Raw genomic sequence first — 15,350 nt, forward strand, 5'->3', positions numbered from 1 at the left:
TGTCATCAAATATCAAGGCATAGGACAATTTGGACGATTCAAATGAGGTCAATTTCATGGTGGCTTCAAACTTGGAACACACTTAGTGCTTTTTTTTTTTTTTTTTTTTTTTTTTTTTGGGGGGGGGGGGGGAGTAAGGGGACTACATCTTCCATGTATTACTACTTTACTAGTAGCACGGTCCACAAGGTATGGTATACTTGATTTTTCATGAAATGGATGTTAGTATATGGGTATGTTGGACAGTATGTAGGTCATTATCTTTTAGTGGTTTATCTGGGTCAAATTATTATTTAATAGATAATTTTGAGTGATTGGCAATGTCGTGGCAAGACGATTGTTTAGTAGTTGAAATAGATTTTGTGAAAAGTTAATACTATTATTAGCAGTTTTGAAGATTGAAGGTAGTTTAGGTAAAATGACAATATAGTGATGATATTGTGCTATCAATTTTGTGTTGGAAGCTTATTTCTAGTGGAACCCATCAAGTAGCCGAAGCCCAAACGACATTCAACCAACTTTTTGTCAAAACATTGGGCTAAGTTGGGACATTAAATCCTTCCTTTTATATACGTAGTATGAAAGCTTGTTATCATGAAGGGCTAAACGGGTCTTGAATATTTCCCTTATTTCAAAAACGGATAATCCTTCTTCAATGATTGATATAAGTCGAAATATGTACTCCATTAGTTCTAAATTAGTACTTAATACATGATCATTTACACAAAATATTATGCATGTGAAAACGTAGTTATGAAAAATAATGCAAGTAATTTTGGACTCCTCATATAGTAGAAAAGTGGTATAAGTAAATTATGACATCCCAAATTGACAAGTGAAGCAAAGTGATTCACAAATTATTATCTAGCTACCAAAATCTTCAATTTCAAATTTTGTCAAACAATCGTGGGCTTGGTTGTATTCCTATATTAAAGCCAACACTTTTTTTGGTCCATCCTAACTCCTAAGTTAAGGTTTATTTTCAAATATATCTATTACAAATATTTTAAAATATTAGGATAACATTTGATCAAATTTACAACTCCTTTCATATACACACAGGTGGGGTATTTTTTTTTGCTCAAGTTTCATATACTGTTATAGTAGGTGTGTTGTCTTTAGATTTCAGTTCTTCAATTCAGTTCCTAATATCCTCCTTTTATAAACAGTTCAGTTCAATTTAGTTCAGCTCAGCTCAATTTAGTCAATCAGAACAGACCCTATATTATACAATCCTCTTGTATTCATGATAATTTATGGTCAACATTTATAATTTCTTTTATTTTGTGTATAGTAGGGCAAAAAAATAGCTATATAGGGACACAGGGAGCATTATAGAAGTATTTAAATAGGGGGAGTTTACTAGGGCCGAGCAAAACTGCCCGAAAAATCGAAAACCCGTTCCGAAAATGAGGGTACTCGATCCGATAACCTTAACAGTTTAGGTGTCCGCTCCGATAATTTGTTATTGGGTGTGGTAATGGGTATCATTTTAAAATTAACAGTTACCCGATCTAATTCGATAAACAATTTTTTGTTTTTTTTTTCCTACTTAAATCTATTTTTTCCAAAATTTTAACTCTTACTTTATTTCATAATCACTTTATAATATCAATGATTAGTAATAAGGATTATTATTAATATTTTGGTAAAGATCATGTGATATTGTTTTTAATTAGTGTTAAGTGATATATTATAGGAAAAATTGATTTTAATAATCCCACCTTTAGCCGATTCACCGTTAATAATCCCACCTTTTGATTATTATCTAATAATTCCACCTTTGGGGTGCATTCTCTTCTAATGGTCCCTGACTTGTTGGTTACCGATAGAATGGGTTAACATGCCATGTGGCACTTTGTAATTCGCTGAAATATATTGTTTTCATTTAATTTTTTAAAATTATTTTTCCCTTTCCTTCATCCTGGTCCTTTTCCCCTCCATCCTCCATTCTTCCCAGCTTGGCAGACTATCCCTCCCCCTTGCAACCAGCCACCCACACCCACGACCCACCATGACCCAACCTATCCCCATTCTAAACGCTTCATTTCAGCCGTTCCACACACCGAAACACCCTACCCCAACCTTCTTTAACCCTTGAAAAACACCACCCTAAAACGCCCCACCTCAACAAAGGCGCATCTTCAGTGTTCAAATTGGAGCATCAATTGAAATTATTGGTGTCGAATTGCTCGATTAGAGGTTGGAATTATGATTGTAGGTGGTCGAATTGTTGATTGCGGCTGGTTTGGAGGTAGAATTGTTGTCGTTGGGTGGCGGATTAAAGTACTATAGGGAGTGTGAGGTGGCTACTGATATGTTGTGGTGGTTGTTGGTTGCTGTTGCGTTGTTGAGTGACGGTGGCGGGTAAAAAAGAGCTGTGCATGATGGTGTCGTGACTGTTGATGAGTGAGCAACAAGGGCAAAGGGATTGCGTCATTGCGTGGTGTGCAGAGGCTGAATGAGGTTTATTGTTGTGGTGGTGGTGCCTGTGGCCGAAAATGTAGGGGACTGCTGGACTGGTGGTTAATGAAAGGAGACTGGTGTAGTGGTGTGTAAACAAAGAATTTTTTATTTAAAAAAAAAAAAATACCCAAAGAATAGGTCACCAGTCAAATAGGTTCATTAGAAGAGAATGTCCACTAAAGGTGGGATTATTAGATAATAATCAAAAGGTGGGATTATTAGCAGCGGACCGGTTAAAGGTGGGATTATTAGAATTAATTTTTCCTGTATTATAAAGTTTACTTATCACTATTGGGTATCTTATTGGATACCAGATAATTGATTCGAAAATTCGGATATCCGAACTTATCGGTCCGATTTATAAGTATCACTTTTAATGATATTGGTTATCGATTACCCGAACCGTTAGTTTAACGGTACGAGTACCCGTCCCATGCTCACCCCCAAAGTTTAGAACACCTTTGTTTTAGACGGTGAAAAAAAAAAAAAGAAAAAAAAAAAGGAGGTTTTCTTCACTTTTTTCCTCAAAATAAAGTTTTCCTCACACATCTAGGGTTCCAAATCCAATTTCCCCAAATTCAATTCCCTCCTTCTTTCGATCTCTATCCAATCAAACCCTGCAATTCTAAGCAGTAATTAGGGTTTTTCCCTAAATCGAAGCTACAAGATGCCTCAAAGACACTCGAAGAACAACAACGATCTCGCGTTTTTCACCTACGATGAGAAGCGAAAGCTAGGGTATGGTACCCAGAAAGAGAGATTAGGGAAAGACTCCATTAAACCTTTCGACGCTTGTTGTCTCTGCTTGAAGCTTCTTATTGAACCTTTGTGTTGCCCTAAAGGTCATGTATTCTGTAAAGAGTGTATCCTCGAATGCTTGCTTTCCCAGAAGAAGGATATTCAAAGGTAATTTCTCAATTTTTCCTTTCTTTTTTGTTTTAATTGATTGTTGATTTGTAATTTCTGTGTTAATTTGTAGTTTTGTATAGTATGATGATGTAATTTTTATGTTTGATTTAGTTTAGTAGTGTATTGTTGATTTGGGGATCTGGATTGAGTGTTGCAAAGGTGGAATTTCTTGTTTTCGTTAGTAGAATGTTTAGCTTGATGGAATAGGGGATTACTCCGAAGGCGGGCGTGGCGTTTGTGGCTGAGCGGGCTGAGGGTAGTAATGTTGTCCTCCATTGGTGAGTATGGTATTTGTAACTCGTAGTTAATCCGGATTGTAATTTGGAAATTCTGCGTTCGACATTTGACTCTCACAGTACGTTCTACTGCAAGACGAAATTCTGTTGATCTATTGATCATTCAGTTATGCGGGATGGAGTCAGTTAGATTCTATAGACTGCAATTTTTGCTCTGTAAGTTTTGGATTCGAGACTTTGATAGTCAGTTTTAGGGTATAGGCAAGGCTGAAGTTTAAAATTTTCGGTGTATTTCCTCCATTAGATATTAATTGCCTCATATTGATTATGTGGTGAAAGTATGTAATTTTTGACCAAAGTTGCTCATCGATACGTAAGAAAAAGCATAGTCATGTGAACTATTGCTAGATTCCACTCCAGTGTATTTGCAAGATAACAATTTTCATTGTTATTACTGATACATAGTCAAATATATCAATGATCATACCAGCTAATTGGAAATTCTGAAACTTAATTATGGAATGATGGAATTATGAGATGATGAGGTATTGAGGTGTGTTATGAAAATTCTCTTTTTCTTCTTTGCCATTGCTCTATTCCCATAGAGATGGGGTCAACTATATGAACCTTCATGTTTATGGATGTATTATTGTATTTTTACACCGGTACCAGATTTTAACTCATCATCATGGAAGCTTTTGGCACCTATGTGAAGACCATTCTTGATTGAGGATGGTTTGTGATTGCCACATTGGTCTGCTCGCTCTAGTATCATTGCTGAGTGGTTCTGCTATAAATGATAACTGTTATAGGCTTTATAGCGGATTTACTCTGATTATGAAAAAAGGGTGATAGTTAGAAAGATAATTTGGATTAAGAAAAAAAGGTGAAAGAGAAGATCACTCTAATCTAGGGGAAAGGGTAAAAGTTAGAAGGATTACTTTTCAATTGACAAAATACTCTTACGGGAGAGGATTTATCTATGTACTACCTCCGTTACAGGTTATGTTTAGACATTTTTCTTCTCTGCTTTGTATCAAATCGTTGCACATAACCTGTAACGGAGGTAGTATATATAATATATAATTATATATTATTGAAAGTAAACTATGTGAACAATTTAAGTGGTATTTCTTTGAATAATTTAAGCCCCTGGGTTGGGGTAACTTTGTATTTAAGATAACATAGTGATGGGTAGACTGATGTTTGAGATGCGCCAAATGCATCATTCAAAGTCAGTGTAGTTAGAAGCAAGTCTTGATCATTCCTTAGTGTTCTCTACAGTCTAATGTCAAAAAAAAAAAAAAAAATTGTTTGCAATTTCTCTTATCTGTTGTCATTTGTTTGGCTCCCAATATGTTACTATTCATTCCCACTGGGTAGTTAAACTGTTCATCACAATGTTGGTTGGCCCTTAAAGAGTTGAATTCTGGTGGTTGTAAGAAAGTTTGTGATATAGGCATTTAAAGCTCAACAATTATAATACTGTTATTACAGTGAGAGGCGAAAGCTAGACTACTGCACTTAGAATGGTGTTTGATAAGAACTCCTATTTAAGACCTGCACTGCTGTGCTTAAAATATAGCTCTATTATTTATTTAACTATAGACATTGAAAATTGTGGTTAGTACATTGAGCTGAAATAGGCAATTAAAATAGTGTTTAGGGCATACACCACAGCTTCTATTAGCTTGTCTGTTATATTTCATTTTGCTAGTTAGAATTTGTTCTATTGGATTCACAGATGCTTCCCTTTATCGAATCAGAGCATGAGCCTCTTGTTTCTCTTGTAAAGAAGGTGGAAACAGGATGTGATTATGTCCTGAATGCTAGGGTTTATTTTTTCAAGGAGCTATATTTCTTGTGAAAGATAAGGAAATAGTACTCATTTGTCAAACAGGTCATTGATTTTACAAGCTTGAGCTTCATTTGACTTGTGCATTTGATTTTACAGTATCCCCCTTGGATGCAGCATGATCTTTTAAGCTCATCACTTTGTTTCTATTTTCAGTCAGCCATATTCATACAGATATGAACCTTGTTTCTTCACTTCTTATTTTTCCTTGACATGCTCTGATTACGTATCTCCTTGACATCAGTCACTTGATCATATATATTCCTAGCAGATTGACTATCAACTATATCTCTTGTATGCACAAATGCTAGGAGATGTTGTAGGTTGTCTTTTTATGCTTTTTGCTAAGGTTTAGCCCTTTTTGCTATGGATAATGAATTTCAGCCTATTGAGTGTTGACCTTATGTTTTGAATGTTTTGAAGGAACTTCTAGTTTCATAAGAAAGGTTCTTGAACACATCTGTCTTTTTTCTCTCTATCAACTACAATATTAAAATATGCTGATTTCATCAACTAACATCGCAGAAAGTTAGCTGCACATGCTGCGCAGAAGAAGCAAGAGGTAGGAGAGCAAGAGGAGAAATTGATGCTTCAAAAGGCCCGGGAACTTGAGGCATTTGATCAGCAAAATCACGGGGCAGTGCCCCATCACAGTGATAAAAATTATTCTCATGATAAGAATGGTTTCCATGGTGCAAATAGTGTAAAGGCTACTTCTTTTGAAGAGGAAGCCTTGAGAACCATGAAAGCTTTCTGGCTTCCTTCTGCTACTCCAGAAGCAGCTGCTAAAGTAGAGGCTCCTTCCACTAGCACAACTTGTCCAGAGGGAAACGAGATGCTAAAGCTGAAATCCCTTTTCCCCATATATTTCACAGAAGAAAAGGGTGAGGACTACAAATCAACGGCTTATGACAAAAAACATATTTGTCCAAGCTGCAAGGTTACAATGACCAATGCAATGTCACTTGTGGCTCTTAGCTCTTGCGGTCATGTATTCTGCAAGAAATGCGCAGATAAGTTTATGGTCGTTGACAAGGTTTGTCTAGTTTGCAATAAGCCATGTAAAGCGAAGAATCTAGTTAATTTGAAGAAGGGAGGTACGGGATTTTCTGGTCATGATGAGAATTTGGAAGCAAAAGATTTCAAGCATTTGGGAAGCGGTTCAGGTTTAGGGCTGGTAAGGCCTGCCCAGAAGGTTTAAGTTCGGATTTTACATGTATGTAGTTGCAGGAAACAATGCCTTTCAACTGCAGTTTCTGAATGGCCATATATCAATTTTCTTTATCTGAGCTTTTGTAATTGTATTAAGATCGTATTGTTTTTCTTGTAATCTTTTAATGTTATGTGGCAAGTCATATACAGAGTATGTGTTGTTTTCATATACTTCAAAGGCATGAAATTCTGGAAAGAGATTTTTTTCTCCCACCCGTAGGGCTGTAGGTTCCTTGCACAGGATGACAGGAAGCATTGTGTAATTGTGTTTTTATCGTACTACTCCCTCCGTTTCTTTTTAGTTGACAGTTGACACGTTTTTTTTAGTCATGTTTGCTAATGCACTTAGTCAATCATTAATATCTTTAATTATAGATAAGCAAAAATTATAAAAAGTTGATATTTTGAAAGTATATAACATGACGAATCTAACAAGATCCCACATGACTATATTTTTTTATTACGTATAAAGCACAAAATACGGTCAAAGGGAGATGGATGAATAGTGCTAAAGTCAAAACGTGTCAACTAAAAAGAAACGGAGGTAGTATGTTCAAAGTTATGAAAATCTCACTAAGTCGGGGTTGATTCATGATTGCTTACAACTCACCGACATCTACGCCATAACTTGTATAGTTGTTATACCAGGGGTGAAGCATTATAGAGACCCAACTCCCCCAATGGCCCCAAGTATTCCACAACCTAGCATAAAAGCTCAAGTGTCCCACATTAGAAAAAAGGAATTAAGTCTAGCTACGCCCTTGCGGCCCTTCCCCCCTGTGTGGCTGTGTTGCACAATGAAACTTCGGCAACAAACAAACAAATCCAACCTTCACCATCAACACAAAAACAACACTGAATAGATTAGCTTTTGAATTATAGTCAAATTTGAGAAGCGGTATGCCTGTAATGATCAGATTGATTCTGTTTCATTTTCTTTTCTTTTCCCGGTCCCCAACTATTTATAAGCTGCGCTAACTTTAAACTAAGTCAAATTATGTGTTTGGTGCTAAGTTGTATTTCCGTTACGTAGTACAGTATGTAATTTATACTTCCACTAAGTCAAAATATAAGAACATTTTTGTATATATGTATCAAGTACAAAATATGAAGTACAGTCATTTTAAGGGAACTTTATCCTATCTCATACGGAGTAAAAAGTTTCCATATAAATTGTCAATAATTCAAAGTAATTCAGAGGCAGATCGCTAGCGTTTGATTCAATGGATATATTTAAGGCTATTCTCCATACAAATGGTTGTACGCCTTATACCTTTATTTTTTTTTTGCTTTTTTATTTTAAAATTTTATTTTTGTACGCCTTATACCTTCTAGTTGTACTACTTCCTCCGTTCTATTAATATTGCAACAATGAACTTTTTGCACTATTCATCACTCTTGTTTGACCATATGTCCATATAATATGATTTATACGTTAAGCAAAATATAGTCACGTGGGATCTTGTTGGACTTGTCTCATAAAATACTTTCACGATATCAACTTTTTATAATTTTTACTCTTACACAATTATAGATATTTAGCATATAACATGTGCTTTGGGATGCGTAATTTCCTCCTTGTTGTAATATTAATAGAACGAAGGAAGTATAAGATAATTTTCTACCCATGTGAATATAGGTCTAAATCAGGTGTAAATATTAGGATAGATTTGATATCTAAATAAGGGAAATTGAAATAGGATGACGACTTTCAATCAATTTACACTCGTGAATCATACACTTAATTAATGTTATCCCTATAAAGCGTAAAAGGAGGACAAAAATAAAAATTCTTGCATAGATCCTTTGACATGAATTGGTCTTTATAAAAAAAGGACGGTGGAATGGAGTATAATTGACCTCAAGAGAATCTCTTTGGACACTAAAATTATCTTTAAATAAGCATTTAAACCACAAATCTATATTATTGTATAATAATTATATTAGGTAACCAAGTTGTCATCTAGGTTATGCTTATCTTCAAATTCCCACCCAAAAAAGTAGACCAAGTAATATTATGCGTATCATCACATCTTGCCGAAGCCAAAGCAAGCAAAGCAGCAGCCACCAAACTAAATTGACCCCACATAAAATCCCCCCATTATTAGACTCAAACTAACCACCCTGAAATTATTTCCTAACCGAAAAAATTTAAAGGAAAAAAAAAAAAAAATACAGCCCCCAAATAAATTGTTTAATGACAGCTCAAAAACAACTAGCAATTGTTGCAATTTGGTTATCCACTTCAATTATCCACAAAATTCATTGAATTTTTATACTGTATTGTTCATCATTCTTTTCTGGGTGCCTCAAAAAGTTTCAACTTGCGTTGAATTTGTTCAAAGTTGCAAGAATTTTTGGCTGTAAGCTATAAATTGGGGTGATTTTGGTTGCTAAACTAGTTGGGTTTTTGTTGGGCATAAACCATTTTTTCTGGGTATCCGAAAAAGTTTGCAACTTTGCATTCAAATTTTGTATCAAGGGTGCAAAATTTGTGTGTAATTGAAGAAAGCTCTGGTGAAATTGGTTGTTGAAACAGTTGGGTTTTCATTGGGCATAATCCTCTTTAAGTTTGCATTCAAATTTGCAAATTTGTGTAATATTTGAAGAAATCTCTGGTTATTTAGTTGCTGAAATAGTAGTATTTTTTGGGCATTACCTAAAATTTTCTGGGTGCCTGAAAAAGTTTGTAATTTTGCATTTGAATTTTGAATTAAAGGGGTGCAAAATTTGCGTTCGTTTGAAGAAATTTCTGGTAATTTTGGTTGCTGTCTTGCTGAAATAGTTAAATATTGGTTGGGCATAATCTAATTGTTTCTGGGTATCTGAAAAAGTCTGAAACTTACATTCAAACTTTGCCCAAAGGTGCAAAATTGTGTTATTTGCTGAAATAGTTTAGTGCCTTTTCTGGGTCCATCAATGGCGGATTTGGGGAAAGAGGAGAAGGTTGGAGGTGGGTGTGAGAAGGAGGAAGAAGAGAGGTTAATTGAAGGGGTTGCAGTGTTGGATTTTGATATGTTGTGTTCAACGGTTGCTATGCAAAGCCAAGGGAAATGGAGGTTATTTGAAAATGAAGAAGAAGCTGAAGATGTTGGAGGAGGTGGTGGGGTTTTGAGGATGTGGGAAGGTGAAGTTCTTGATTGTTTCGACGATCATCGAATTGCCATTGAAACTCTCTGGTAATTCATTGTTTTCTGCTGTTTGATTAGTTGAATGGTGGTTCAATTTCATATGTACAGATTTTAAGAAATAAAAAAATAATAATTTTGAAATTAGCTTAGTCAAAGTTTGGATTATTTATGGGTTTAAGAGGGTTTATGTTTGTTAAATCCTGATGATTATTTAGTTGATAATTTCTGTTTGTTGTTTGTGTAGTTGTCCATGCTACAGATTTGGGAAGAACATGAGGCGTGCTGGTCTAGGCCCTTGTTTCCTTCAGGTGATGATTCTCATAATTTTGTGAAGTTTGCTTCCTATTCTAAGCTTTTAATTACTGTAAATTTAAGTCTGATTACAATAATTATGCTTTGGTATGAAGTTTGCCTTTGTGGATTGTTGAAGTTTGCCTTTGTGGATTGTTGAAGTATGCCTTTCTGGATTGTTGAAGTATGCTTTTCAGGATTGTTGAATGCTCCGAAAACAGGCCGTAGTGTAGGATGACAAACATGGCACCTATGTAGTGAGACTAGAAATAGGTTTTTCTGGCTTGTTTGTATATGAAGTGCACCTGTGTTATTTGCAAAGGAATGCAAGCTATATGGGATTCTGTTATTTTCTTGCTTCAAATCAATGATATCGTTTTGGCGAAACATCAAAAGCTATGCCACATTTGTTAGGGCATTCTTCAATGAGATTAGGTTCTGCTGCTGTGCTTTTTTGCAATTAGTTAAATTTATCTCATTTGTTTGTGTAGTATATTACAGGGTTCTGTGGAAGATTTTTTTTTTTTTTTTCTCACTAGGGGCAGGGTGCGTATAGCATGTCCTTATGTTTCCTACATATTTGATAAATTGTCATCAATTGGGAGTTATTTTTATCTAGGATTAAGGTTTTTATACCATTGAAGAGATCCAGAAGAGATTAAATGAGAGCCTTGTTGATTACAGAACTGTAACGCCTGATGTAGCTAAGGTTATTAATGATCAATAGATTTATGAACTTAAAAAGGGAATTCCTTGATTTGGAGCAGTCTCTAACTTCCTAGTAAGTCTTACCTTAGTTGCTAGAATGTGGAACTGTTTGTCACAGTTAGGTCTAGGTTAATTTAGAATCTGAATAAAAGGCCACTTCCATAGAGGAAGGTCATTAATTATCTTCCACAAAATTGTGCCTTACTTTTGGTCTGATGAAGAGGTTTGAACACTGAAGCATAGCCTAACAAGAACTGGCTTAACATGAAGAATGTATCACTAGTAAAATGTAAACCTCATGAGCCATGCTGATCTGCACAGAAAAACTACATATAACACCTTTCATTCCTTGAGGCTGCAAGCCAGTAGGATTGGAATTTATGCGTTTTAGGGGACAGACTAAGCTATCGTTTAAAATGAGTTGCCAGAAGCAATTCTGAAGACCTGGAGAACAGGAGAAAAAACAACTTTGTTTATGTCTAAATACGTACTTTTGAACTGGTGGTCTTCAAACCCAATGCTTATCAAGAGAAGATAAATCCTTGATCCTTTGAAATATGATCTTAGTATTCTATTAATGGCAACTATGAATAGGCTTTCTCTATTGAGCTTCTATTTAATGCATTCCTTATTGCTGTGAAAAAAACCAAGTATTTTGACTAGACACCGAACATTCTGCATAATAGGAATTTGGTTGTCTAGAATGTCTACCCCTTTCATAACAGCCAATTTATCAGAAGACTATAAGCTAGGATCGATTCCAGATGAGGTAGGCCTTTGCCCTTTGATGCTTTTTGCTGGTCTCCAGGTAGATGCTGAGTGTGATTATAGAACATAGCAATTTGTTAAAAACTTGGATGAATAAGGCTTTACTGTATATACACTTCATTATTTGTGGAAATTTTTATTCCAAAATTGAGTTCATTTAACCTAATTATAACGTGATCAGGGGATTATGTTGTATGATAGATTCTGAGTTTAAAAGTGGTTACCATGCCTTTGTAAAGAATGCTTTTATCTTCCAATAATTCTTATAAACTTCACTGTTCCATTTTTCTTGCACTATGAGTTATGTTCTGAAGTATTAAGTTGTTGTGGTGCTGCAGGGAGCTCTCTGTTTCATTCTAGCCATGTCAGTAGTTCTCAGCTGTGTTGCCTTCATAGTAACCAGGAGGCGCTGTTTCCTTTATTTGACTATCGCATTTACCATGTCCGTGGGAACATACTTGGGCTTCTTCCGCACACGGATAAGAAAGAAGTTTAATATTAGGGTGAGTATCTCTTTATTTGTTTTGTTTGTGATAATGGATTTTACCTTAGTCTTACCATGCTTCCCTTAGGGATGATTCTTTCATTAATCCCTTAAATGCCTTTTATCATGTTATTTACTTGGTTAAGCTTGTTCCACTGTCCCATTGTTTCCCAACTGATTGTCGAAATTGTTTTGCCTATTAAGTTTCTTTATTCATTGTTCTTGTTGTCAGTTTCTGATGTTGGCCTTGATGCATAAGTGTAATTTTTCTAGCCAATTATTCTCATCAGCTTCTATTGTGTGCGATGTTTGCTTGAAACATTTGCCTGGATCTTGTCTCATTGTCTTTTGCCATCTACTGGAGTAAAATGATTCGCAAGCTAAACCGACTATAGGTCCTTGTTACCTTTACATAATCTTCCTAGATCATGGGAGGCATGGGGAATTATCTGACTCAGCATGGCGCTGAGCTTCTGACCACCCGACATCAATAACAAATTGTTTGACACTAAATAATAGTGGAAACTTTAGTGCTTACTAAGTTATAACCTTCAGGCAAATGTGTCCTTTTTGATTTCGTCATAAACGTGATGCAGCTAAAATTCCTCTAGTAGCTAAATTTTATATTAGTTTTGGGTGTGTATATTAAACTACACCATAAATGAATGTATCTAATATTCCTCGATCAATTCTTGTCCTTAATTTTATATCTGTGCCTGTAGAGCTATACTGATTCTTTAAAATTGCTTCCAACTGTAGGGTAGCGACAATTCAGTGGATGATTGTGTTTACCATCTGATTTGCCCTTGCTGCACCTTATGTCAGGTATGCTTCTGCATGTTTTTCTATGTTTTTAAATTGAATAGGGAAGTAAAAGAAAAAAACAGTAGATTCATAAAAAAAAAAAATTATAGTCTTCAAGTCTTAGTGTTATCGTTACTCATTTCTTTGGACCAACTCCTACTTTGGTTCAGCTAGTCTATACTCTCTACCAACTTGAAATTATTATATCGTGTAAGAAACAATATGTCTGAACTTGGGATACATATACTCTTTTGGGACCCCTGAAGAATGAATAAAATTTGGATCCCCATTTCCCCTGAATAATATGTCGGAACTTGGGTTTGACAGTATTCATGAATTCTAATGCAGGAATCTAGAACATTGGAGATGAACAATGTTCAAGGAGGCACTTGGCATGGGCGGGGCGACACAATATGTATAGGAACTGTCGGTGAAGGTAGAAAAGCATTTGTTGAGCTACGTCCCCCGCCAATAGTTTCAGCAGAGTTTCACGAATCCAATGCATCACCAAGAGGTGAAGAAGATTTGCACAATCAATGTTGAGCTGAAAATTCTGGCACAAACTATTTGTAATGCCTTAATTCCACGAGGGCGCTTGATCTGTGGATTCTCACCTGCTATTTGGAGAACTATCCCTGAAAATTAACTTGGAATTTGGGAGATGTGTGTTTCAATGGCAGCGTGCACAAGAACAAGATCATGGCGAAGCTGCCTTGTCCTGCTTGTCCGAGGAAAGAATGTATCTGCAGATTGAAGAAACGTAAACATGATCCAGAAGTCTTGGATCAGGTAGAAAAGGATGGCTTAGGGTTGTTTGTTTTTAGCCTCAATTGAAAAATGCTGCTTCATCAGGTTAGCATTTAACCAAAAAAAATAAATCAGATTAGCAGGAAAAATAATCGCGGGTTGTGTGCTTTGTTTGCATTTGTTAAGTTAGCCATAGTAATAAGGGTTAACCAGAGATAGGAGTGTATTGTGTGCATTATGGGTGTATAGTCTATATACTACATTGCATCCCCAAAGTCGACGAGGCATTGTAAACTTACTTGACCATGCGTTATTTTACTTTTGAATCTTGTACATACTGTTCTTGTTGCACCAGAAGGTCCAGAACAGTACTACTTGTTGCGTTATTTTGTGGTCATCCACATCTTATTCTTATGTTGACATTCCGTTATTGATCCGTGGTAATAAATGGCAACATTGAAATTATACGTCGAAATTGATAGTCGCCTTATCACTTGGTCGAGATTAGCGTATATCCACTGAATCACGAATATAGACAAGGAGAATTTGAATCATCTTTGTAAATGACCACAAATTATACGGAGTAGGAAATAATATGTGTGTGTGTTTTTTTTTGAAGAATTATCATAATATATGTTGTTAAATACAAGTAGGTGTATCCTTCAAAAAAAAAAAATACAAGTAGGTGTATTAACAAAAAGTTTCATAATAATTTTTTTTTTTTTAGACTATAGTAATCAATTATTTAGGAAATGATTCTTTCTGGAAAATAATTTACAAAGGAAAACACAATTTGTAAACGAAATTTTCCTTTCTTTGTTTTCTTACAAGAAAAATCATATATGAAGAGGAAAATATAAGTTAATGGGAGAAAATGGATGAGAGGAGAAGTAAGGGATGTAAGAATTATGGAGGAAAATGTGGCATACATTCCTTTTAGTAGGAAAACATTTTCTACATGTAGGAGAACTACTTTTTACTTTTAGAAAAATTGTTTCCACCCCTTACTAACCAAACAATAGAAAATGAGAATTATTAAAAAAATTCCATCAAAGCAAACGGAATCTATTATTTAATTATAATGAAGTACTCTGTAAAATAAGGTCAAATTACTTTTTTAGGTGCACCTTAAAGATTTACCATCTTCAGATCACCTAGTAACTAAAGTCTTCTGTTTTGATTTGCAGGTCTACTCATTAATTCATGTTAAAGATGAGTGAGGGATTTCTGTAAATAATGCTAAAATAAAAAATAATTCCGTATATATGTCAGTTTGAAAACTATTTCCCATGATACCGTACACGTAGGATTAGTGTAGGGTTATAAAATCTGAGGCTATAAACCGCTAATAAAATTAGCGGATTTTAAAAAAGAACCGCTAATGTCATTAGCGGTTCATTTATTAAAGCCGCTAATGTCATTAGCGGTTTATACTTAAAATGCTCAGTAACTTATTAAGCTTAATGTTTAGGTTCTTCAAATAGAACCGCTAATGGTATTAGAGGTTCTTCAAATAGAACCGCTAATACCATTAGAGATTCTATTTAAAAATATCCATTACAGGTTCTTCAAATAGAACCGCTAATGGTATCAGAGGTTGTTCAAATAGAACCGCTAATACCATTAGAGGTTCTATTTAAACAACCTCTAACCATTTCAGGTTAGCAGTTCTAATTTGTGTAGAACCGCAATCTTCATTAGCGGTTTATTAATAGCCAAAAAACGAACCAAAAATCTGA

At 35.2% G+C, this 15,350-nt stretch overlaps 2 protein-coding genes across 2 annotated transcripts; both read left to right on the forward strand.

Moving 5' to 3' along the window:
* The first annotated feature begins 1,960 nt into the window (after nt 1–1,960).
* LOC145611422 (E3 ubiquitin-protein ligase CSU1-like) lies at nt 1,961–6,821 on the forward strand. The gene is made up of 2 exons (XM_081666755.1): nt 1,961–3,372; nt 5,992–6,821. Exons 1-2 carry the CDS (start codon nt 3,134–3,136, stop codon nt 6,665–6,667), a joined length of 915 nt encoding a protein of 304 aa, XP_081522881.1. The 5' UTR covers nt 1,961–3,133; the 3' UTR covers nt 6,668–6,821.
* Nucleotides 6,822–8,674: 1,853 nt separating this feature from the next.
* Nucleotides 8,675–13,985, forward strand: LOC145611288 (protein PLANT CADMIUM RESISTANCE 12-like). The gene is made up of 5 exons (XM_081666600.1): nt 8,675–9,857; nt 10,054–10,117; nt 11,915–12,079; nt 12,820–12,885; nt 13,213–13,985. Exons 1-5 carry the CDS (start codon nt 9,598–9,600, stop codon nt 13,405–13,407), a joined length of 750 nt encoding a protein of 249 aa, XP_081522726.1. The 5' UTR covers nt 8,675–9,597; the 3' UTR covers nt 13,408–13,985.
* Nucleotides 13,986–15,350: the final 1,365 nt, after the last annotated feature.

The sequence above is a fragment of the Chenopodium album genome, chromosome 24 (assembly GCF_948465745.1).
Source record: "Chenopodium album chromosome 24, dcCheAlbu1.1, whole genome shotgun sequence".
Taxonomy (NCBI): Eukaryota; Viridiplantae; Streptophyta; class Magnoliopsida; order Caryophyllales; family Amaranthaceae; genus Chenopodium; species Chenopodium album.